The 26728-nt window shown below is 37.6% G+C and overlaps 1 protein-coding gene across 8 annotated transcripts in view; it reads left to right on the top strand.

Annotated features, from left to right (window-relative positions):
- Positions 1 to 26728, top strand: part of LOC309609685 (cyclic AMP-dependent transcription factor ATF-7) — a 121740-nt gene that overhangs the window by 31416 nt on the left and 63596 nt on the right. For 6 of the 8 annotated variants that reach the window (XM_082351388.1, XM_082351392.1, XM_082351393.1 and 3 more), the window contains one exon: positions 17902 to 17970. In XM_082351388.1, coding sequence (XP_082207514.1) covers positions 17923 to 17970 — 48 coding nt within the window. In that variant the 5' untranslated portion in view covers positions 17902 to 17922. Of the gene's footprint in view, positions 1 to 41; positions 5092 to 14706; positions 14823 to 17901; positions 17971 to 26728 lie in introns of those variants that run through there. The other 2 variants (XM_082351390.1, XM_082351389.1) reach the window with 2 other exon arrangements.

Genomic DNA, 26728 nt, shown 5'->3' with positions numbered 1-26728 from the left:
GAGGGAATGGAAGTCTAGTGGAGCCTGGAATGGGGTGGAATGGAGAAAGGGGAGGGGTACTAAACTGGTTGAAGACCCAGAGCTTCTTCAAAGAGTGGGGTTAGAGGCTTGGCATTGGAAGAGTCAGGGGTAATAGGCAGGAGGTGGGGATGAGTAGGTGAAAACATGGCATTTGGTTTTGCTGGGAAGATAGGGAGGAATAAGTGGAAGTGAGAGCATGGTATTTCGATTGAATTATAAAAAAGAGTACCAGGGACATGGTATCAGAGAGAAAGTATGGATATGGAGAAAATTAAGTGAATGAGTTTAGGAAGACTTCACAGGGGTGGGCTTAGTGGCCAAGAGGTATCACTTTGGGAAGGGTATGGGGGAATCCAGAAGGGTAGGGGAGATGTTTGGTTAGGAGACGGCTGATATGTACAGGTGTTTAGCCTAGGTATCAGAAGAAGCCTGGGAAATGGATTTAGGGCTTTTGGTTTATATGGCACCCAGTCTGGTGACCAGCCTGCAAGAAAGGTGGGATGGGGTAGAGAAGGAGAAAAATAGAACACTTTCATCACTTCTGCTCAGATTTCCTTTCTCCCTCTCTTCCTGTTCCTGCACTTCATCTCTTCCTCAACTCAGGGATGGGGGCTTGGGACTTAAGCGGCCAAGTTGGAGCTCCATCGGGAGTTATACGTTGCTCTGAATTGCTTGTTATGTTCTGTGACTGGGGTGTTTACTACCCAGGGCACCTCCTCCCTATATTCCCGCGTTGCTGCTTTCCTAACTTTAAAAGTTTGTTTTCTACTTATCAGAGGGTGTTTTAGTATCTTTGAGGGTTGTGTCATAGTAAGTGTAGGTTTGTAGGGGTGTGCAGAGTTTTCTCCACAAGCTCACTTGATTCCTACGTTTAAAAACTTTTCAGTAGTATAAGTAATTCTTGCAGAGACATAGGTCTTTATAGGTATTCTAAGCACAGAAAAATGTACTAAACCGGTTTGTTTTGTTAAATGTGTTTCTTACCCACTCGTATCCTTGAAGAATTGCTAAATGAATGGTTGCAGTTAGTTTTAGTTAGCTTATGTTTTTTTAAATGGTGTAAATAAAATGGACACGTATGTCAGGAAAGTGAAAATTTTTCACTTTCTTCCTTTGTTTCCGATTCAGAAGCTAAAGATATGTTATAATATTGATATCTTGGGGACAAGGGTTGGGGAAATCAAACACAATTTGTACTTAAACATGGAGGATATAAGGTAAGTGGAGACTGTTGCGAAATGTAACACGTATGTGAGAAAGGAAGCTAAAGAAAAGTTTGGCAGCTATACTGAGTAGTCTTACCAGTTCTTAATTCTGTACAAAAAAAGGGACAAGTCTTTGCCCTTTGTTTGATAGTTGTGTATTATTTAATAATGAGCTAATACAGCCAATTAATTACTAACTTCTTTGCTATTGCATAGATTTGTCTTTTACATTCCTTTTCTTCTCCTCTTACTTTTGGAAGCAAAATAACATCTGAAATATACCGGTAAAGGTGTTACATGAGGAGAAACCAGAGTATGTTGCTTTGTATTAACCTTTGGTTTTCAGCAGCCATTTGTCCTCCTGGCCAGGAGGTTACCCCTACAGCACATTGAGACCAATTAATTACTGACCTTTTAGCATTAATTACTTAATTGGGTTCCAGTATTTCACATTGAGAGCATTGCTATTGGATATTCAGACATTTTCACAGTTTGCCTGGCAGCAGCACAAAAAAATATCCAATGAGAGAGCAAAGCTCCTTGTTTTATTCTTCCATCCTAGAATTTGTGATGGCTTTGACTTGGGCACTATCTCAGTGTTAACACCTAGCAGAAAGCTAGAGAATGATAAACACTGCTCATCTTTAAACTTGTGGATCAAAGGTTACATCCTGTGATAGTTTCAGTGTTGTAACTTTTAAGCATTTTTGTTTACCATGGCTTTTAAATGTTAATAGAGACCATTATTGTATATCTCCTTTATCTTTCCTCTCCCGGCTTCCAACCCAAAATGAAATTTGTTTTTTCAACCTACTCTCAAGCTGCTGCTTTAAGTCCCTGGCTCTGCCTGAACACAGCTGCTCTGAAGTTCTCACAAGTTATTGTTTTGTACATGTCAAGAGTGAGTTTTTCCTAGGCTGCAGTAGGAGGGAGTCAGTGTTACAGCAGCCTCCTCTCCACGTCTGATGAGGAGGAGCCTTTTTGGAAGGAAGTTTTAGGTGGAGCAAATAGCATTGCCATGTAAATGTCTAATAAAAACAGCTCTCTTCTTGAAACTAGTTGGCAGGCTGGCATACAGTTGCTTCTTATCCCTTGATAAAGGTACTAAAGTTAAGATGCATATGTTGTTTCTTTGAGAAAAACAAACGCAGCATCATTAAAAAAGAAAGAGCATTATTTCTTTTGTTGTTGTTTTCTCTGATTGTGGTACTAGGATTTTAGAGTTCATGAAAAAAGTATTCCGTCTCTAGAAACATGTCAAATAAAAGTTTTTAAGCGTCTCATTTTGAATGTTGCCTTCCCCTAATAGGCTTATTTTAGGATCAAGTATTGATATATTCATGAAATGTGAAAATGCATCATTTTGTAGTGTCTGGTGGGTGGTCTTTTAACTTCTGAATGCTGTAAGGAAGAGGTCCCTACTTCATAGATATCCTGTTCTGTTATTGGAGCTTTACTTTTTAGAACATTCTTTACATTGTGAAGCTCTTTACTCCTGCCATCTGAAGCTACAATAAATAAACCTAATTCCTTGTCAACATGGTAGCCCTTCAAATATTTGATGACAGTTATGTTCTATTAAGGCTTCTCTTACTGGGGTAAATATCCCACGTTCTTTCAACCATTCTTTAAGTGACATTTTTAATAAGGTTCAGTCTCCTTATCAACTTAGTTGCCTGAGTTTTTAGGGTTTCTTATCTAGATCTGAATATAACATTTCAGATATAATCTGATCAGTACAAAGTACAGGGGAGAGTAGGGCCTCTTTTTTCACTGCACTCAATACCTCTGTTCTTAAAGCCTAAGATCACATTAATTTATATAATTAATTTTTTAATTTTAATTGAGGAATTTGTGTTTATCCCTGTAATTGTCATCTTGTTAGTTTTGGTTTATTGTTTTAGCTTGATAATGTTATTTAGCCTTTTATTTTAAATTTATTTTTTATTGAAGTATAGTTGAATTACAATGTGTTAATTACTGCTGTATAGCAAAGTAACTCAGTTATGCATATATGTACATTCTTTTTCATATTCTTTTCCATTATGGTTTATCACAGGATTTTTTTTTTTTTTTTTAATGTATTTATTTATTTACTTTTGGCTGTGTTGGGTCTTCATTTCTGTGTGAGGGCTTTCTCTAGTTGCGGCGAGCGGGGGCCACCCTTCATCGCGGTGCGTGGGCCTCTCACTATCGTGGCCTCTCTTGTTGCGGAGCACAGGCTCCAGACGCGCAGGCTCAGCAGTTGTGACTCACGGGCCCAGTTGCTCCGCGGCATGTGGGATCCTCCCAGACCAGGGCTCGAACCCGTGTCCCGTGCATTAGCAGGCAGATTCTCAACCACTGCGCCACCAGGGAAGCCCATATCACAGGATTTTTAAAAATATATTTATTTATTTACTTGGCTGCGCTGGGTCTTAGTTGTGGCACGCGGGATCTTCGTTGCAGCATGTGGGATCTTTAGTTGTGGCATGTAGGATCTAGTTCCCTGACCAGGGATCGAACCTGGGTCCCCTGCTTTGGGAGCACGGAATCTTAACCACTGGACCACCAGGGAAGTCCCTTATCACAGGATATTGAATATATTTCCCTGTGCTATACAGTAGGACCTTGTTGTTTATCCATTCTATATATACCAGTTTACATCTGCTTGTTATTTAGCCTCTTAACCATTCCTCATATCTTTCTGTCGTTGATAGTTAAATTTGATAAACATGACATCTTTGTTTTTGTTTTAGGTCACTGGTAAAAATATATAAGGGTGGAACAATGCTATGTAACATCAGCACACTATCATTAGGTTGATATTAATCCATTAATGAACCTTTTGGGTAAAATTCAGTTATGAATCCACCTACTGTTTTATTATCTAACCTATATTTCATATGAAGAAAGTGAAGTTAGACATGAGTTGCTATTTAGCTTTCTTATGCTGGTGTTTATAGATCACTGCATTACTTGCCAGTGGTTCATAAGCCATTTATTTAATAATTCATTTTATAATCTTCCTGGGAAACAATATTTCATCAGAATATAGTGTCTGGGCTCTACCTTCCCTGGCCCCTGTTTTTTCTAAGTATCATTTTTTCCCCATTTCCAAGACCTCTGGTCCTGCTTTCTTAAAAAAAAAAAAAAATTCTAGAATGATTTAACAGTGTTTCCTCATAGTTGTATGTTTTTTGTCATCAGATGAAATTCTGTTTTGGAAACTCCTTTAGGAAGAAACATCATTCCCTGAACATTTTAAGTTACATATCAAAGAATTAAACTATTGCCCATATAACAGTTGTATTGTAGTTTCCCCCAAACATTGACATCTCCAGTTTAGACCTAACTGTTCATTTTATGTTCGAAGTAAAAACCTACAGCACCCGTTAAAAAAAAAAAAAAGTATACATACATACATATATATATACACACATGATATATATATATATATATATATATATATATATATATCATTGCTATTTATAATTATAGTTTATTGGTGTGGTTATCTAAGTTTGTCATGCTATGTGCTTAAGGTAAAATGGTGCTTACAAATAAGATAAACCATCAGAAGACATCTCTAGGGACTAAAGACTTTATGTTGGCAGCCAACAACTTTCCTGTGTGTTAATTTTAGCCTGATAGTTGAAATATGTTTGAGCAATTTTAGCTGATAAATGCAGTTTTAAAGCACCTTCCTCTTTTGGGGTTTTAATTTTTACTTTCATTTTTAGAAAATCGCAAATTGTGAATGGAAATGTTTGTACATTTTCTTTTGACACATTCTCATCCATCTGAGATTGTAGTTATGAATTCTCCTGGAAAGCAGAAGGATGGACTTGATGACCCCTCAAGGTCCTTTCCAGTCTAAACATTCGTAAGTAGAGGCTCAGATCAAGGAACTTACTATTGAAAAATCAGGAAGAAAAATAGAATGTAAAGAAAATGAAATTGAAATGGTTCTACTGACCCAGTGGGAATGGATAAACAAAAAGTAAGGAACATAAATGACAAGAAATAATAATTCCTTTGAGCTAAACACAAAACAAATGAACAACAACAAATATTTTGCATTGGGGTCATTTTTATGTCTTAAAATATTTTATCATGACATTTTCTCTTCAGAATTTCCCTGGTGGACACTGTGTTGAAAGAATGTGGTTGGTTTTTTTCTTTCTGTTAAGTCATAGTATTTTGTTTCCTTTCCTTCTCTTGTTTGTCCTTTTGTTGAGAAACGTGAAAAAAAAAAAGAAATCTGAATAATTTTCTCACTGCCTGTATACAGTGAAACAAAATTCAGTTCAGTTTTGAAAGTAAAGATATACTGCATGACTTCCTTGGAGAGGAAGGATGAATGTTAAAATTCAGGAAAGGTTTTTTTTTAATATATAAATTTATTTATTTTTGGCTGCGTTGGGTCTTCGTTGCTGCGTGCAGGCTTTCTCTAGTTGCGGCGAGCGGGGTCTACTCTTTATTGCGGTGCGCGGGCTTCTCATTGCAGTGGGTTCTCTTGTTGCAGAGCACGGGCTCTAGGCACGTGAGCTTCAGTAGTTGTGGCACACAGGCTCAGTAGTCGTGGCTCGCGGGCTCTAGAGTGCAGGCTCGGTAGTTGTGGCACTTGGGCTTAGTTGCTCTGCGGCATGTGGGATCTTCCCGGACCAGGGCTCGAACCCATGTCCCCTGCATTGGTAGGCGGATTCTTAACCACTGTGCCACCAGGGAAGCCCAGGAAAGGTTTTATGAAAAGACAAATTTACTACCTAGTTTTTAAAACTTTGTAAGCAGACATCTAGGAAAGATTCCCAACTAAACCAAAGGTGAGTTACAACAGTAGTGTCATGAAGGAGAACAGAACTCATTACAAACTCATGACTTTGTTAGCTTCTTTTCATCTTTTGGTGAGTTTAATCCTGAATGTTCTCATATATTTGAAACCTGACTGTGCAAAAAGTTTCTCTAATTCAATACTGCATTTATCCTTAATAAATATCAATTTGTGAAAGTCTAACAGCCAAGATTTAGCTTGAAAAGTTACTTTGTGAGCTTGCGGCTGGGGCCTTCATGGGAATAGTTTTGTTCTGCCATCGCCTCACCTTCTCACAAAACCCAGCTTGTTTTCTTTGAGTGGAATTACTTACTAATATCTTCTTATCGGATATAGTGCTTCTTTCTGACATAGTGGACAGAGGAGATTTATGTTCTAAATTGGCCACATTTTATTTGGGGCTTAAAATTTACCACGTAGTAGAAAAGTAGAAAATAGAGCATAACCATTCTTTTTGAAATAGGAATATGCCTGACTTTATTATAAAAACAGGATGACTAATTGAATATAACATAGGATTGCTGTAAATGATTTGTGTTGGCACCAAGTTTCTGGCCAGTAATGTTTATTTAAGCTTTATCAAACTTGAGTAACACCATCCTGGTTTTATTTAACATGGTTTTTCTGATATTTCTGGTACTAACATGTCTTTCGTAGCACCATTTAAAAAATTTTTTGTTTAAGTTTTGGTCAAGCAGTAGTTTGCTCACATTTTACATATCTATGTTAGGGACTTTTGAAAGTCAGTGAACATTGGAATACCCCAGATAGGTCGCTGTGTTGCCAGTATGTGGACAGTCTTAGAAAATAGATTTTTTTCTTGAGAATTTCTAAGCGTCTCCATGATTATCGTTGTGGGATATTGTAGCTATTTCCTATCTGGGACCAAACTCATACTGAGGTTTAATGTTAAAGTCTATCAGGTTTGTTGTTGTTTGCAGCCTATTTAAATTAAGTCCATGAAGGTTTAAAATTTTTCCTTAAAGATCAGTGTTTTGGGGTTGATTGCTATTGCTTTGCTGTTTCACTTCATCTGAAAATGAGTACACAAAAAACCAAAACACAACACTAGATTTTTGACAGCCTACCAGTTTCCAGGAATTTTTTTACTTCTAAAATCATATTGAGGCCAAACATAGATAGGTATAATGTTCTCTAGTTATTTCTAACTCAGCTTCCTGATGTCACTTTAGCAAGTTGTTGCTTCTTTGTTTTTGCTTTATTAGCCTTTCTGAGAATAGCTCAGAATAGTTCCTTGAATCCTCCAAAAGCCTGGAGAGAAAGTTCTAGTCTAGTAGTTGTCTGGTGGTTGCCTGTATGAAGCTGTTTCCATATAGGTTCTAAGCTTTGGCCATGTGTTGCCTAACTTATGATTCAGCCTAATTCTCACTCCCATCTGTTTTCAGTCATTTGCTGCAAAACTATTTGGTCTATTTAAGCCGGCTCCTTTCTTTGAAACCTGTCCCTGCATGCCTGAGCCTGAAATCCAGAAATTAATTTTAACTTTCTCTTTGATCAATTCAGGGCACTCTACTGTTTATTTCTCAAACTGTGGGTCTCAAACTGCTTTTAGTCTCAGTACCCACCCCTGTATACTCTTAAAAATTATTGAGAACTCCAAAGAGCTTTTGCTTATCGTGGTTATATCTATTAATATTTAGCATATTAGAAATTAAAATGGAGAAAATTTTAAAATATTTATTTGCTTATTTTAAAATAGCAACATAAATAACTATAGTTTTAAAAAAATTGGGGGAAGAACATCAAATGTCTGGCTAATAAAAAACAGCTGTATTCTCATATCTGCTTCTGCATTCAGTCTGTTACAATATGTTGTTTTGGTTGAAGTATATGAAGAAAACCTGTGCTTACACAGATATGTAATAGGAAAAGGAAAGATTCTTTTCAGATAATTGTAGATAATCTTTCTTCTTGATACTATGTCAAAATCTGAAAAGTGATAGTTTCTTAAAGGTTAGCTATTGTGTAAAATCTGATACCACATCTGTGAACTTTTAATACTCTGTTACATTAAAATGAATTGGCCTGTGTTGCCCCTTAAATAGATCTTTTACCCTTGTATGATTTGAACACCCATGAACCCTCTGAAAGGGTCTCAAGGATCTGTAGGGATCCCTGGAGCCCACTTTGAGAACTGATGTCTTATGGTACCAAACTTGAAAAACACAGTTGTTTACCATATGGGAGGAATATGGAAGATCCAACCATTTTAGTGCTTCTCAAAGGGTGGGTTACTGACCATTTGCATCAGAATTACCAAGGGTGTTTTTTGTTTTTGTTTTTGTTTAAATTATTTATTTATTTTTGTTCATTTATTTTTGGCTGTGTTGGGTCTTCGTTTCTGTGCGAGGGCTTTCTCTAGTTGCGGCGAGCGGGGGTCACTCTTCATCGCGGTGCGCGGGCCTCTCACTATCGCGGCCTCTCCTGTTGCGGAGCACAGGCTCCAGACGCGCAGGCTCAGTAGTTGTGGCTCATGGGCCTAGTTGCTCCGTGGCATGTGGGATCTTCCCAGACCAGGGCTCGAACCCGTGTCCCCTGCATTGGCAGGCAGATTCTCAACCACTGCGCCACCAGGGAAGCCCAAGGGTGTTTTTTAAAGTGTAGATTCTTGGGCCCCAAAGCCAAGAGAATCCAGGAGGCCTGGGAATCTGTATTTTACACAGAGCCTAGATGAATATGCTAAAGATTGAGAACTATGGAGGTAGATTAATTAATCATGTTTTAAGAAAACCTCATTTCTAAATTTTGAGAAGTCAGATAAAAAGAAATTAGTACTTGAATAGTCACATAATAAAAGTCCTTAATTAACAGTCACTCTGACATTTGTCATAATTGGGATATCTTAACCTTGTATTTTAATTAATAATAGTTATCATAAATACCAGGAGTTGGCAAACTAAGGCTAGACGGTAAATATGTGCTTTGCAGGCATGAGGTCTCTTGTTGTAACTACAACTCTGGCATTGTAGCACAGAAGTAGGTAGCCAGAGACAACATGCAAAGAATAAGCATGGCTGTGTTCCCATAAAACTTTATTTATGAACACTAAAATTTGAATTTCATATAGTTTTCACATGTCACAAAATTTTCTTCCTTTGATTTTTTTCAACCATTTAAAAATGTAAAAAACATTCTTAGCTTGTGGGCCATATAAAAACAAGTGGCAGGCTAGATTTGGCCCATGGGCTGGAGTTTGCCAATCCTTGATGTATACTATAACTGGATTATGAGTTTAAAAATTATTATAATAAAATATACTTTTTTAAAAAAATTTACTTATTTTTATTTTTTGGCTGTGTTGGGTCTTCGTTGCTACAAGCGGGCTTTCTCTAGTTGCGGCGAGCAGGCTTTCTCTAGTTGCGGCGAGCAGGCTTCTCATTGCGGTGGCTTCTCTTGTTGCTCAGCACGGGCTCTAGGCGCGTGGGCTTCAGTAGTTGTGGCTCGCAGGCTCTAGAGTGGAGGCTCAGTAGTTGTAGCGCACGGGCTTAGTTGCTCCGTGGCATGTGGAATCTTCCCGGACCAGGGCTCAAACCCACGTCCCCTGCAGGCAGGCGGATTCTTAACCACTGCACCACCAGGGAAGCCCAATTATAATAAAATATACTTAATGTTCAAACTATCAACATTATTTAATTTTCCTAGACAAAAATAATGCTCCAAGAAATTATAGTCCTTCAAGTTCATGTTTCTGGACATTCATTTATATAATAAACATATAAGAAACACCTATTGTGTGTAAACTTGGAAATACATGATTCACTTAGAAGTAGTCATACAATATGCAAGTTGTCATACAACTTTTCAGGTGTTATAAAAAGATACAATGTCATTTTTATATCTTCTTTGGGGTGTGTGAGAACAGGTAACTAGGGTTCAGTCCAACCTCAACCTCTTGACTCATCTTTTGCATTTTTTTTTTTTAACTCTACCTCAGTTTTCCAATCCACTTAGTTAACAAAGTGCTTTACAAAAGGCTAATTAGTTAAAGGTTATAGACTTATATATGCTTTTTATGTAATCCTTTTGGGGCATTTGGTTTACCTACTAATGAAATAGTGTGTTAAACTGTTGTTATGCTAAATACTACAATGGAAAATGAACCCAGAATTTATGAACAGAAATTTCAATTCCTAAATAATCTACTGCCTAGTAAAACATGAGTCTTCTTTGTTTTCTGGGGTTAACATACCTTCATTATAGTTTCACTGTTCATAGGTTTATTGGAATCTTTTCCTAAAGTCAGTGTTCTAGATGTAATGCAAGTCACAGGAGCACAGAGTATCTTATGGAGAATGAAATGTTGAGGCTGCTATGGTGAAGAGCTTCAGTGTTTGTACTCTTTGCTTAGCAGCAGCTAAATTATCTGAGAGTCTGAAACTTGGTATCCAAAGTTATGGTTTTGGAAGAGAACTGTTTGTATACAATTTTTTTCTTTTTAATATCATAGGGGAATGGGGCCTGTAGAGCTCTGTTTGGGTGCCGGTCTAAATTTTTTAGCGTATTTGAAGCTCACTGAAAGGCATTCAGTACCTGCTAAGCTTGGTTTCAACTCTCTTTATTCCCTTTGTGTTGGACAGTTGGGGCAATTTCTAAGTGTTTAATGTAAGTACTACTTGTTGTTAGGCAGCATTCGTGGATTCTGGAAACGCCTCCTTGAGGGTAACTAATAAGGAATTATCTTGAAATGCTTGATTTACCCTGTGTATCGATCTAAGTTTCCACCATGTCTATTTCTATTTGACGTTGTTAGTTTACATTTTTAGAAAGATTTTTTTGGTAGTTCATTTTGAACTTTGTCAGTTGGTTCTGTGGTTCTGTTGCTTTGTAGTAGAGAGTGAACAACTTTGTATAATTTTTAAATACTATACTGTTTAGTGCTTTAGAGTAGTCTAGCAGAGGGACTTCCCTGGTGGTCCAGTGGTTAAGACTTCACCTTCCAATGCAGGGGGTGCAGGTTCAATCCCTGGTTGGGGAGCTAAGATCCCACATGCCTCTCAGCCAAAAGACCAAAACATAAAACAAAAGCAATATTGTAACAAATTTGGTGAAGACTTTAAGAATGGTCCACATCAAAAAAAAAAAGAAAACTATAAAAAAAAAAAAAAAAAAGGAATAGTCTAGCAGATACGGGCCTTATTTTTTTTTTTTTTAAACTCAGACATGGGGCTTCCCTGGTGGCGCAGTGGTTGAGAATCTGCCTGCTAATGCAGGGGACACGGGTTCGAGCCCTGGTCTGGGAAGATCCCACATGCCGCGGAGCAACTAGGCCCGTGAGCCACAACTACTGAGCCTGCGCGTCTGGAGCCTGTGCTCCGCAACAAGAGAGGCCGCGATAGTGAGAGGCCCGCGCACTGCGATGAAGAGTGGCCCCCGCTTGCCACAACTAGAGAAAGCCCTCGCACAGAAACGAAGACCCAACACAGACAAAAATAAATAAATTAATTAAAAAAACAAAAAAAACAAAAAAAAAAAACTCAGACATGTTTTTTTTAAGTCATGCAGATCAGTATTCTTTTTATTATTAAATTATATTATAAAGTTTTTGATTTATTAAAAGCGATCTGTGATCATTGTAGAGACTTTGGAAAATACTGAAGGTAGAAAGAGGGAAATAAAATCATCTGGAATACCATTATCCAGAGATAACCATTATTAACATTTGACATTAATTCCCTCATCTTGTTCTATGCTTATTATTTTGTTTGCTTTTTTATAGATTTGGAATTATGGTGCATATGCAATTTTGTATCCTGCTTTTTTTTCCCCACTTAATGTATAGCATTTTCTCATGTTGTTAAGTAGCTTTCAGAAACGTTATTATTAACAACTTAAATATATCTATTGTAAGACAATATCTTAATTTATATTTATCCATTCTTTTTAAACATTTAATTCCTTTTCCTTTTTTGTTATAAATATGACTATGATGAACATTTTCATATATAAATGGTCCATGTTTCTGGTTTTAGCCTCAGAATAAAGTCCTGAAAGAAGAATGATTTGTTCAAAGGGTGTAAAATGTTTTAAGACACTTAATATAAACATTGCCAGATTGCTTTCCAAAAAGATTGTCCATATATGTACTCCCACAAGTCCCATATTAAGGTGCCCTCTCTGCTGCATCCTTGGTTAGCAAGCATTCTTTTATACTTGAAAATATACCTTAAGAGCTCTGGTCTAGGTTTTGTTTTCAAGGGTCAGTTAAGTGTCAATTAACTTGACAAATACCTCCCCCCTCCCCATTTTTAACAGTCTAACCAAAACCTGTAGAGCTTCTTCTGTGTTGTTTGTATGATAGGAAAAGCATAGAATTGGTTGGGTGTAGTCACATAAAGTACCTTAGGCAAAAAGTAGTTGTAAATATGTATTTAAAATATGTCTTAAATACATATAGCTTTAAATGCGTAAATACCTGCATAGTGGTTGTTTTGTGGACCCAGCAGCTTTCTGCAAAACTTGGAAAGATAAGTGTAAAATTTCAGCAAACCATACTTGAATATCTACTTCAGATTAAATTAGTAAATATTTATTGAACATCAACTGTTATGAAAGGAAAGGCTTCCAGAAGTTTTTAACTGGATCTCTATATTCTTCCCTGTTCCCCTTTTGGTCACAGATAATACAGCTATTTCCTTTTTATTCATGAAGCTAAAGTAGTCCACTTCTAGTTACTAACACATCACCATTTCATTTCTTTCATAGCAATTATCTGCTATTAATCTAAAATGATTTTGTTTATTAACTTCTTTGTGTTTGTCTCTTCTTTGTAGACTGTAAGTGAGCACTATGAGGGCAGATATCTTGTGTGTCTCATTCATTGTTGAATTTTGGGGCCTAGAGTATATGGTAGGCGCTGAATAAAGTGTTCAGTGAATTAATGAATTTAAAAAACAATATTTATTTTTGGCTGCGTCAGGTCTTAGTTGCGGCTTGCGGGCTCTTCGTTGCCGTGTGCAGGCTCTCTGGTTGTGGCGCACGGGCTCAGTAGTTGCAGTACGCAGGCTTAGTTGCCTCGCGGCATGTGGGATCTTATTTCCCTGACCAGAGATCAAACCCACTTCCCCTGCATTGGAAGGCGGATTCTTAACCACTGGACCAACAGGGAAGTCCCTGAATTAATGAATTTTTTAAATGATTAAATTTACTTTTTGATCCCAAAGGTAAATTGTAGTTATTAGTTTCATACGTCTTCCTTGTCAGATCTTCTACCAAGACTTAACCAGCTTTTTTGTGCTCGTATATACTCTGGAATTGCTAGTAAAATAATTTGATAAATGACCATAAAGAATAGGAGAAATAGTAAGGGATCTAATACGTATACTAATCAACCTATGACTAATTGAACTTGTAAATTAAGCCATCATTCTTACCACTTACTTGGCATCTTTCATGCCAGATGACAAGGATTCTTTGCCCGACCAAACTTTAGTCAGGCTCCTGAACCTTCTTTTAGGCTTATCTGTGTACTTCCTTGTAAAACTGAATTTCAGCAAGAACCCTGCTAAGTCAGTTTAGCAAGAGCCCCCCACCTTCAGTATCTGTCCTCTCTCATATCTGATTAGGTTCTTCATCCTCTACCATCCCTCAGGTGATGTCTCATCACCCTGGCCTGTCTTCAGCAAGAATCTTGTTAGGTTAGTTTAACCAGAATCCCCTTTACCCCTTATGTTTCCTCTTAGTAATTTTCTAGTCACTGACCTCCACCCTGGTCCTTGGCTGTTGATTCCCACTCGCCCATGGTGTATTCAAAACTGAGCCTGGTTTATATACTGAGATCTCTTAGCCACTATTGCAATAGTCCTGAATAAAATCCGTTTTTTACTGCTTTAACTACTGTCCAGCTCTGGTTTTCTTTGACACAGATGAGAGAAAGATCCTTTTTTTGCAAAAGACTATTGTCTTTATTTTTGTGTCCGCTTTGCCTGGCACTTAGTAGTTCCTTAGTAATGCTTTTGAATGAATAAATGATAGCTAGTTTGAACCCCTTCTAGATTTTCATGAATCTTTGATATTTATGGTGTATATGCCCTTCTCATTTTTTTATACTTAGCAATATCTGCTTTTTGTTATTAGGAACCTGCAAACAGGCCCTTGGGTGTGTTGGTATTGATACATGGCTTTTATTCCTTACATTAAGTTGGGCCATCTTAATAACATCAGTTGGTTACTAAAGAAATAATTATATTAAAGCCAGGTCCAGAGAACTGACTTTTTGTAGACCTCAGTGGCTGACTCAATCCTCATTCCATTAAAAAAAAAAAGAGATAGATATACATATGTATACACACAGACTCAGAGAATCAGTTTTCTTATTTGCACATTGACCATTTTAGCATATACTTCTGGCTCTGACAAAACTATTTAAGAAAGATTCTATGAAATTACCCCAGTTATTAAAATCATTCTCTAAACCTTGGATTTTCTTCACTTTTCTGCCAGCATTCAGATAACTTTCTCTCTTTTAAGTGAATACCAATTTTTATCATTCATGCATTCTGAGCACATGAGCCTTTTTTCCTTGGCCCCTAAGACAGCCTTTTTATGCATCTTTGTTTTCCTGTTCTAAGATCACCACTGAGAGCATTTCACTTTCTTTTGGAAATGTCTCTAAATATGTGTATCCCCTGTCTGTCATTTATTGCTTAGTTCTAAAGAATGCTTGAGTTTCATCCTGAAGAATAGATTGAGAAACAGATGACAGACTTGAGTGCCGTGCCTGGACACGTGATCTACCTGTCAAGCAGTACAGTTACAAATGGGCTGTGAGTTAAATTCTAGTGAATGGCAATATCATTATTCAAGATTTCACCTTTTGTTTCAGTCTTTATACTACAGAAATGTGTTGCTATTTGTTTTTGAGGAGGCATCAGTTTGACCTCTCATTATCAGAGGTTAGTTTTAAGTATCAAATAGAAATAAGTAATGGCATTCTTTGTATGTAGCAATTGATACAACAGACTGGGAATGAAAGAAATTTTTAGAAGGATGTTAACTGGAAATTCTTTTTAAGTGGGGAGACAGATCATTATTGTTAAATATTTCATTTTTTTTAAAAGACATCACTTTAAAGTTAAAAGAATGATGGAAATGAAAAGGAGCAAGAGATTGAGGGAGTGATTGAAGAATAATTGTAGGGGGACTTCCCTGGTGGCCCAGTGGTTAAGACTCCACGCTTCCAACGCAGGGGGTGCGGGTTCGATCCCGGTGGGGAACTAAGATCCCACGTGCCACGCGGTTGGGGCCAAAAAAAAAAAGAATAATTGTAGGTATTTAAGAAAGAGGGCCTTCTTCCTCCCATTGTGATCTCTCTTTAGTGAAAATGGCAAAACAAAAGCCAGCAAAATCGGAAGGAAGCAGGAAATCCTAGTTAGTGACCGTCAGATTTGAATATTTAAGAGCCATGAAAATGCTTGCTTCTGTTACATTTTAATTCTCTTCCCCGAAACTTATTTTTTGCCTTTTTTTCTGCTTTTAGAAAGTCTTGATTTTTCATCTCTATTTCCTAGTAAGGGTACAATGAAATAAAATTTGGAAGCCATAAATTGTGATGTGATTGTGCAAAACCAAGTTAAATTTTGAATTCTGTGGTTTGAGGAAAACCATTCCAGAATTTATTTAATCACTTCCTATACCAGTGCTGCCCCACTTCTCAGCCAAGACCCTTTTCCTCCTCTAAATCGGTAGAAAACTGAGAAAACTTAGCCTCAAAAAACATAACTAAGGTAAAAATAAGGAATCCTGCCTGCTTATGTTTCATCTGCTCTATCCCTTGTAGTTTACTTCCTGATTGAAAATAGGTTAGAGGATCTTGTTGAAATAAAATTCTCATTTAGTGATTTTATTAGGAAAGCAGGTTCTGGGACTAGGAAGTAAAACTATCTTCAGCACAGCAGTTGTTAGGAATTTTTCCAGAGATCAGTTGCTTTTCAGAAATATTCTGAGTTTTCAGCCATAATGGCATTGGTCTTTGCATTTATTTACTGTTGTATATTTATATTTATTTTTTGCACTATGTTGTAGTTCTAGGAAGTAAATTTAAAACAAACGAACAAACAAACCAGAAGACCCCCTTGTCCTGGGGCTGTGTGAAGAATAAAGCTCTCATTTTCCCAGTACCAATCATCAGCTTGAGCTGGCCTCTCCCAGGAACAGAATTTATTGAAGCAATTTATCCTGGCTAAATGTGATATAAATCTGTGTACACCTATGTACATACAGGCTCTCTTCCATTACAGCAGTGCTGCAGCATCAGTTTCCTTCATAGTCAGACCCTGTTCCTATCACAATGAAGGATTGCTAAGAAGCCCTTTGTATTTTATGGGGCACCCCACAATTTTAAACAGCGATTAGTTGTGGAATTACTGATCAGACTACCAGAAATACGGGTTTCCAACCCTAGAGTGAGTCTTAAGAGAGTAGGAGAGATGTTACCACTGCCCTCTGGGTTTTAGGCATGGTTTTCTGGTTGCCAGATTTGGTCTAGCACTTTAATATTATTTTGATGTAGATCTGACTGAGGTTAACCTGACATTTTGGTTTATCTCCAAGATGAAAATTCGAAATTTGGTTATAGTTCTGAAGCCGTTTCTATGCATATTCAAATTGTAGTTCTTCCTCTTTCATCTTCCCTTGTTCGTTTTCTTTCATACAGCTTTCTCTCTTGTAGAAGGATGTTTGAAAATGTCCTTTAGGAGTTTATTTTATAAAGACAATTTTTGTGACCCTCCCCTTTTTTCTCTTTCACTCTTTCAAAATACTCTATATCTTTTAGGAATATTTTTACTATGATTTGCATTTCTAATCCTTATCCATCTCCACCTCTATTTTTATTCCTAGTTGGCATATGAGAAATTTCCCCAACACATTCATTTGGAGTTATTGTTCTTTGACAAAGAATTTTGATCAACATTTCAAAAGTTTAGCTTCAATAATTAAAAGACAACAACAGTATAAACCCTGTTAAATTCTTCAGAGAAACGGAGAGGATGGATGGTGATGCCTTTTAGTGCCATTTCTTTTATCCCCTGCAGCAGCACACATCTGTTGGCTGCAACAGAGCAGCCCAAGAACTCTGGCCGAGAGCAGCACAAACAGCCGGAACATATTCACCCAGTAAACCCCCAAAGAGTCGACATTTGTTTTATTGCTGCTTTTAAAAACCTAGCCATAAATAGAATCAGGGGGGAAGGGCACCGATATTTCTCCATTTGCCACCGACAATTGGTGGGGGGAGAAGGAGGCTCCCCGTGGGGAGAGAAGAGTTTTATTTTTATTTTTTTATTAATGAAAATCATTTCCCATGTAGCCCAATAGGATGGGTGCTTTGTTTTCTTTGGCAATAATCTGGGATAAACGGCCCTTGCCAACAGTTTCATTGTTTATACACCAGGGAGCCAGATTATGGCCCTGTAAAATGGAGCACCCCTCCTATAATCCCTTAATTAATTAAATGACAAATTTTGGTCTTCTCTAGTTCAGAAATATGGCTTCCGCATCGAGCGTTCAGTGGATTTATTGACATAGGGAACTGCACTGGTTGTAATTCAGCAGACTGGAGAAGTGTGTTATATACTGTAGCAGAAAGAGGGAAAAATCTAGTAAAAGGCTTGAAATTCCTTGACTCTTTAGGTTTAAATTTTTCTAATTAAAAGTTTCAACTGAGGCACAGTAGATCATATGCCACCTGTCTAATGGGTCTCCCCAAAGTAGCCTGTGTTTACAGCTTTGATAGACGGCATTCTTGGAACACCTGTTTCTAGTCTTGATATTTTTGAAGCACTTTTTTTTTTTTAAACTCCAACGTATTTAACATAACTTTTCCCCCTACCTCCCCCTCCTCAGCTCCGCTCTGCTATATGAAATATGGGAGACGACAGACCGTTTGTGTGCAATGCCCCGGGCTGTGGACAGGTACGTTTACAATATACTTTATTGTGAATGTCTCGTTGTGAATCAAAGTGGCTGTTTTATCACTAAGGCAAAGAGTTTAAAGCCAGTGTTTTACGTGATCACTGGAGGTAATCAGATCAGAGGATTTGTAGTGTGTAAATCCAAGTTATGAGGAAACGTAGGCACTCTACCGTAATGAAATCTGCCTTGCTCTCTTTCATATTGTTATTCTACTGGTGTTTGTTTCGCAACACACAGTGTTGAGGAATACATGTTGCTCTCGCCTCCTTTCTAAAGCTATTTATATAAATACAAAGCAAGTTTAGGAATATCTTTTCTTCAACCTTCATGGATGTAAAAGTCTGCTCAACATATTTGGATAGGAAGCTGAAAATGCACCTATTCATCGTGAACCTCAATTTGCCAGAGTCTGTTTTGGATTTTTTAAATAAGAAAAAAAAAGTTTCTTTTGACTGTTGATCAAGAAAATCATTGTTAGCAGCTAAGGCAAATACCTGTCTAGGAAGGACAAATCCAACATAGAATCCAAGATCTCACAGCAATGTATCAGCTACAAGTTTTCTCTGCCATTTTCCCTGTCTGACACCATTAAATGCCTTGTTCTGTGTGTTAGCTGCCATGTTATTGTTTGTATGCGTATACATTGTGTCAAATATTTTTCATCACGTACTTTTTAAATAATTTTGTTGGAACTGCCTTTTTTTTTTTTTTTTTTCATTTTGTACCTTCTTAACACTTATTCCTAGATCCTTCCATTCTGCCATGTTCCACAAAGGATGAAGAAAGGAATACAGAGAAAGTTTTATTCAAGAGAGTTTTATTTGCCTTCAAGAGTTGATTTTATGGAGCCTGAAGGGTTGAATTTCTTTTCAGTTAGGAATATGTCATGTGACTGTCCAGTGACACTTACTGGTAGTATGTGAGATTGCAGACTAGTTCTATTAAACATTGTAAATACTTAGAGAAGTATAAAAAGAAGAGAGTTAAGTTCCAGAGATTCCTAAGAATTGGAATTTGAGAGACAAATGGGGTTGGTGACAAGGAATGGGCAGAAGGATGACTCCGAATTCCAGTAAATGCTGAAAATTTCATAAAAGACTAAAAAAGCCAATGTATTCTGAAGTATTTAGCATTGTAGGGTTTATTTCCTTCCTTGTCAAAGTTTTCAACTGTACTGTTTGTTGACTGCATGTTTTCCTCATGTGGTTTATGTGTGTGTGTGTGTGTGTGTGTGTGTGTGTGTGTGTGTGTGTGTGTGTGTGTATTTTTTTTTTTACAATAGAAGCCACTTGGGAAAATAGAGTAAATTTGTTTCACTTTTCAGACAGCTTTATGGGAGTACATACCTGAATCTGATTCCTCCAAATTTTTGTGTGTGAATTTGTTGATTATAATACTTACTGTGACTCCCATAATAGTTACCTGGTACCCTTTTTACTTATCTCACTTACTTTAAAAAATCTGCACTTTTGGTGAAAAGATTTATTTTTCTTCACTTATTGTTTAAGCTGCTCAGTGCCCCTCTTATGTATTGTATGCTTTTAAGACTACCCAGACAAGGACTTAAATAAATAAAAAGGGATGGTAAAAATAAAGAATACATAGGAAAAGCATCTCTTAAGCTTTCTGAGAAAGAAAATATATCAATAGGGTTTCTTCAGGCTGTCTCATCAGAAAAAAGTACTTTTCACTGAGATTTGTGAGATCCCAGAAGGGCTTTGTGTTTGTTTCTTTGTTTTTGTTTTGCATTATTTTGGACTAGAGGTAGGAAAACAGTAATTTTTACTTTGCGTCCTTCTTGTATTGTCGAGTTCTGTTTACCATAAGCCTTTTCCTTCCCCCCTACTTTTCCCTCCCATTTCTGAATTGTTTGTTGGTATTTTGGTCATTAGGATTCATTATAACCTCTGGCATAGATCCTGAGGCTTTTTTTTCCCTCAGTGAATGTGGAACTGAGGGAGATTGCTACCTTCTTTTGGATTCAAGTTACCTGTTTCATAGAAAAAAGGATAAAAAGCTACAACTTAAGGCTTTGAGGTAGCATGATTCATCCTTTTACCTGCTTTGCCTGTCAAAACTTTATGGTCAGGTGAGATTGTAGTTCTTTTAATATTTATTTACTTGTTTGTTTATTTATTTATTTGGTTGCACTGGGTCTTAGTTGCTGTAGGTGGGCTCCTTACTTGTGGCATGCGAACTCTTAGTTGTGGCATGCATGTGGGATCTAGTTCCCTGACCAGGGATCAAACCCAGGCCCCCTGCGTTGGGAACGTGGAGTCTTATCCACTGCGCCATCAAGGAAGTCCCGAGATTGTAGTTCTTTAGTTATATTTAGTCTCCTTTCAGGTTTCTCCCAATATCTAGTAACAAATAACTCTAGAGTGGGATCTCTACAAGATTTACTATGATTGCTTTATGTTATATGAAATAGTGAAAATCTGACAGAGAAGATAAATTTGGTAAAGTGAACTACCCTTGGCCTGTCGTCCCAACTTCCTTATTACCTTGAAAATGGTTTCATTCTGGAGCCACCTTGAGGCCTTCAAGCCTATTTATAATCAATTGTCACTGATTCATTGATTACTCCAGAAATGGTAGAATAATAAAAAGGCTATGTAAGTCCCAGGAGGGGTAATAAGGACCATGATCATTTTTGCAAGGCATGTTTAGAACTCAGCAGCCATAGAAGTCTCAGAAATCAGTGACTTCTACCAGTTAGAGGAAAAAGGAATGAAAGCAAATTATAATTCAAGAGACTGATCCATAAAAAAACCAACCAACAAAAACTGTAGGAATCTTGTATTATTTAAATATCTGTTCTCTGCCCAGATTTTACCCTGTATACCCTTAAATTCAGAAATCATCTTATGCCTTAATATTAAGGGGAGGTGAAAGGAAAATTCACCTAAAATAGACTAGTGGATTATGCTCTCCACCATATAATCAAAACCACCGGGCTTTCAATGGATACGTAAACATGTTTTGGTTGCTAGGTCTTTAATGGCTGTTATTTTTGGATTCTGTTCATGATCCACTTCCCAACAGTAAGTCTGATGTGACACAGCTGAGTTCTAAATATGCTACATGTACTTTTAAAAAAAAGATGGCTGCTGAAGTTTGTGTTCTTTGCATTCTTATCTGAAAAGACAGGTGATAGAGTTTTTTGAGCTCACTTATTCCTATTCTCCTGTTGAGTCTCTGTTTCTCTTGAGGCCTTATCACCCTCATGAAGAGGAACTCAGGGAAAGTAATATTCCTGCTAATATTTCTTTACAGAATGTGGTAGCAGGAATAGTTAATAGAGCTGCCTCTGCAGATTGGGTTAGTGTTGTTAAGGCAGCAGAGCCCCAGATACCCTGTGGTAAAGGGCTGGTTGAATTTGAGTTGTATGGGTTTTAGAAATGTTTATAAGATAGCATCTATTTAAAAAACATTGTAACTATAAAATAGCTTTGCCTCTGTGTTATTAAAATATTAGAAATACAGTTTGGTGCTGAATCTAGGAAGTCTTGTAAGTTTTTAATGCTTCGGGGGGCACTTTTACTTGAAGGTGGATTATAAAGTTCTGTTGCATGTGGAAGCAGGAAAAATTACTGTGTGTCAGTAATCTTGAATTTGAGATGTTACTTCATGTGGATACAGTTCGATAACTTACCTTTAGGATGCTTTTTGTCCTTTTTTTTTTTTGCCATGCCTCCAGGCTTGTGGGATTTTAGTTCCGTGACCAGGGATTGAGCCCGGGCCCTCAGCAGTGACAGCATGGAGTCCTAACCACTGGACCACCAGGGAATTCCCTTAAAATATTTTATTGGAAATTTGTACCTTTTTGTTGTGTTTTGGCCGCACCGCACTGCTTGTGGGATCTTAATTCCCCAACCAGGTATCGAACCCATGCCCCCTGCAGTGGAAGCTCGAAGTCCTAACCACTGGACTGCCAGGGAATTCCTTGTCCAATTTTTATTACCAGGAGTCAACAATTTCCATATTCCTATACCTCCCTTTCAGGCACATGATGCTGGTTTCCAGTATGAATTATGCAGATTTAAGTAGTCCTTCTGGTTACCACTACCAAGTCTTTGAGCAGAAGCTGGTTGTATAAGCTTATTACTTAGAATGTCTATTTCCTTAAGAACAGGAGCACATTTCCTCTGAGAAGATACTATTCATGGATAGTATCATCCCATTATTAGCCATTTTTGAGAAAGGTTCTGTCATAACTACTGTGTATCGACTCTGTCCTTTTAAGGAAAAATCCTTTGATTGTTCCTCTGTCCATTGTGATGCTGAGGTGCTGTTATTCTATCCCCACCCCACCCCCACCGAGGATATCTACTACCAGATCTTTTCTTCTCCCAGAGAACATTTAGGTACAGGTTGAGGTTCTGTTCATATCTTTCTGAGACATGACACGTATAACTAGCTCATAGACCTCCGGAGCCTGCTTTCCCTTCCGAAGGCCAGGGTAGCAGTAGAGCCCTAGTTGTGGTGGGATGGAGGGCAGCTTCTTTACATCCTTATCTTGTCATATAATAGGAATAATGTTTATGGTGCTGTAGTCCTGGCTTCACTTGGCATTTAACCAACCTCCAGTGCTGTTTATTGCTTCGTATCCTCTGCCTCCATGAACATTATCCCTTAAATCTCTATTGCTTTGTAATATATGAGGCAACAAATAGCTTCTATGATTGGTTAAATGCTGGCATGCTGCAAAGGTGTATATTTTATTGCCTATGTAACACAAATCTATAGAGATTATTCCTGTTATCCCAGCCCTCCCATGAAATAGGCTCTACTGGTACTGTGGGACTCGGGATTGTTAGTTCTGTCCCTTTGGCAAGTTTTCCTATTAACTGACAATGGCACAAAAGAAAAGCAAGGAAGAATGGCTGGTGCTGATTACTAATTCTTTATGTTAGGGGAGCATCTTGAATTGGAGAATAACATAGGAAAAAATGGCTCTGGTACATAAACACCGCTTGTGGTGATATGTGCTGTGATATGTGCTATCTTTACATGCTTCGACAGGTGAAAACAATTTCAGGCAAACAAGCCTTTCTTTCTCACCCCCTGCCAAGAGTTTTTAAAAAATTCAAATTTTTATTTAATAATTCATATTTCATTCAATAATTAATCCAGTTCCCATCTGGTAAGAGTGCCTGCATGCTGTCAGGCAGCTGAAAATACACTGCCTTACGCACAATTAGGCCAAATGCTAACCTTGTTTTTTGTAATAATATGTTGATTTTGCAATAACTTTCAGTCCACTTTAAGTATGCTGCAGTTTTATGTAATCTTGTAATAGCAGTAGACCACTGTTATGCATAGTAAAGAAAAAAACTGGGACTGGGATGAAAAATGTAGACATGTTAAGAGCAAGGAATTAAACCCAAGTTTTTTTAATGTCAGATCTGGCACTCTTGACATTTACTCTTAGAAACAAGTGGTTGGTTATTTTAGTTTTTTGTGTTATATTTATTATTATGTTACTAAGAGCATAGTAGATTAAAAGCATCCCAGCTCCAGTCTGCCAAAAAAAAAAAGGCCGTATGAACCTAATTGGAGCTATACCCAAGAAATTAAGGTGAAAATTTTCAGTTACTCTTGTTTTCCTTGGATATGACTTAATATTTGGAATGGGAGCCCAGAAACTGTTCTCAGAACATTCCTAGTAGAAAAAAATCCTCTGTCTTTGTATCTCAGTTCATCCTAAGTCAGGAGAAGGGCCTCTTTCCTAGTCCCTTCTTTTACAAACTGCTGAGTTTATAAACCGCCTTCTGGATATGAGAGCCTGTCCTTCATTAATCCCTCTTTTGCCACCCCTGCAAAACCATGTACATATAACTAGGTTGTTAACTTACAAGATATTGTCATCATTATATAGAATTCTTCGTTCTTTTATCAAAAACTCTTCCAGCTAATGCGGCAAATTGAAGAACAGCCAGCGTGCTCCCTCTGTCTGGTTAGCATGTTTCTTTAATGCAGATTGACTTGCTCAGCAGTCGCGTTTTGTCTGAAGCCCTTGTTAAGGCCTACTCTGTATGTGGATTCATAACACATCTGTGTGTACATCTACACTGCTGTATAAATAATAATAAGTAATCACCAGATGGCCTATAACTACTCCTCTGGACCCGCTGGGTCTCTTGAAGCTGTTAGGAGAGTCTTCTGGCGTTTTGCTGGGGAAAACTTGTCATAGATTTATTTCTAAAAAAATTCAAACTCGCAACTGGGTGTTTAGGACTAGATATTGCTGTGTTGTAAATATTTAACAGGCTTTGTACAATGACAAGTAAAAGCGCCATTACTAACCACACACAGTGGCTATGGAGCTCTCCTTCCCTCCCGGCCATTTAGAAAGGAAACGAAATGCCGATAAATTGTGCATTATGAACAAGGTGCAAGAGATGCTCTCTGGATGCTCTTTCATTGGAGAAGAAAGAGAACTTAAATGTTCTGCTCAAAGGATGTAACGGGGCAAACTTAAGTTTTTTAACCATATGCTAGTGACTTAAATAAAACAAAATGCCCCTTTTAAATTGGACTTTATAATACAAGAAAAGCGCCTTCAGCTGGAGTTTGGTCAGAGCCAGGTTTCAGTCTTAATTGTCTTTATAACTAAATGGTAAATCCCTTTGAAAGGGTTACAGTTGCAAGTGTTAGTAAACACTTAGCTAAAGTTAAGACATATAATTCTTTGATAGTATTATTTATAGAGCAAAACTTTTTGTTTTTGGTTCTCTTTTCCTTCATTTTTCTAAAAAAGGGTATTTTGTTTTGGGGGAAAATATTATTCTGGTTTAGCCTGCTTATAATTTTCTGCGCTATATTTTGTTATTATTAATCCCCTACCTCCAGTACCTATTCCAGGGTACTTGCTCAGTACAGTAATGCATGTTTTTAAAAATAAAAATAAAACTGACTCCCTCGAAATGTTAGTGTTTTTTAGTCTTTGTTTATCATAAGATAACATAAAAAAAGGTTTTAAACAAATTGGGTATCTTTTAACTCTCAAGCCTAGTTTTTCTTTTGTCTGTTGACGGTTCGATGTATTTAACCACAGAGGGACTGTCCTATAAATCATAGCATGTGGCTGTTACATTCGAGTTAGGATGTATAGAAAGCTCTTCTCTTTTAAAATCTCATCTTGAAGAAGTGACATACAAATTGTGAGGCAGAAATGCTGCTAAGTATAGTTTATTGTAGACAGATTTTGTTTTTTAAGTCTTCTCATAAAATTAACAGGTTAAGGAAAGGATTTCAGGGAGGAAAGAAAGCATCATGGAGAAAAGATGGAAGCTTCAGGATTTATCTCTTTGTTATGGTGCCTTTGTGTTTTTACTTTGAAATTTCTTTGTGCAGTGAAATATGCTACCTAAGATTGTGCTTTGGTAAGAATCTGGACTATTTGCAATTGTCATGTGAAAGTACAGAGAGAATGAGAATGAATTTTGTGAAATTAGCCCATTCCCAGTCTGGCACGCCATGTGCCCGTGTGGCTGCTGATTCTGCTGGCAGATTGAAGAGCTGAACCAGCTTCTGCTCGAAAGACTAAAATTGCCAGCCATCATTCCAGCTTTTAAATCTTCTTGTTCACATCGATGATGTCAGATTTGGAGCAAACATAGTTCTGTCTTTAGATCCCAGGTGGAATTTGCAATTCCCTGGGTTGGAAGGAAAGAGTTCTTCCTTTTTGCCTTTGAAAAACTTGAGTAGCTCTGCAAGGAAAGTCAGCGGAATAAATCTGCAGCTTTACCTTGTCCTTTGAGTCATTGTAGAAAGCTGAGTGCTCTGTTCGGCGTTCAGCAGATTGGCTGTCAGAGTTGCAGCTCTGCTTATCAGATATATAATCTCTCTAAGAGCCATTTATGTTATTCCAGAGAGGCTCATCCAATGACAAAAGGAACGCCTCTTTTCTCCTCTCAAGGGTCAGATCTTCTTTCGATACTGGGCAATTACCCCTTGATTTTTCTGAAAAATACCTCAGTCTTCTATACAGATTGGCACCAGCACAGGTTGCAGACTTGGTTACAATGACAAGCTCTGATTTCTTAGCCACGGGGAGAGGCATCAGGGTGACACTCGTAAGTATGCCAGAGGCTTAATGGTGGTGATTTTTCTGCTGAATATCTCAGTGCCCCGTATGAGCTTGGCTTCTCTTTCTCTGAGGGAGATAACATTTGCTTTAGTGTTTTGCACACTAGTCACTATAAAAATGCTGCGAGAGTTGTCTTTCTCTCATTTCCTCAAGTCTCTTTCCTTGTCTTTAGTTATTGTCCTCTCCAGTTTGAGATCAAGTCTTATAGTCTTAATTTTTTACTTTTTGCCTTCCTCTTGTACTGCTTATCTTGGCTCTTATTAGCCATTGTTCCTGGTGGGGATTATTAACCAGTGTTTCCTCTAATTAAAAAAGATTAATAGACTTTATTTTTTTAGAGCAGTTTTATATTTACAGAATTGAGAGGAAAGTGCAAGAGTTCCCATCTACCCCCCACCTTGTTGCACCTCCAACCTGCCACATCTTGTATTAGTGTGGTAGATTTGTTACAACTGATGAGCTAATATTGATACATTATTATTAACTAAAGTCCATAGTTTACATAAGGGTTCACTCTTTGTGTTGTACATTCTATGCATTTTGACAAATGTATAACATGTGTCCTCCATTACTGTGTCATACAGAATAGTTTCACTGCCGTAAAAATCCCCAGTTGTTCCACCTATTCATCCCCCACCCCACCTCAGCCCCTGGTAACCACAG

Source organism: Balaenoptera borealis (assembly GCF_965194805.1).
Source record: "Balaenoptera borealis genome assembly, chromosome: 13".
Classification (NCBI taxonomy): Eukaryota; Metazoa; Chordata; class Mammalia; order Artiodactyla; family Balaenopteridae; genus Balaenoptera; species Balaenoptera borealis.
The sequence above is the reverse complement of the archived record's forward strand: the minus strand, read 5'-3'. Positions and strand labels throughout refer to the sequence as shown.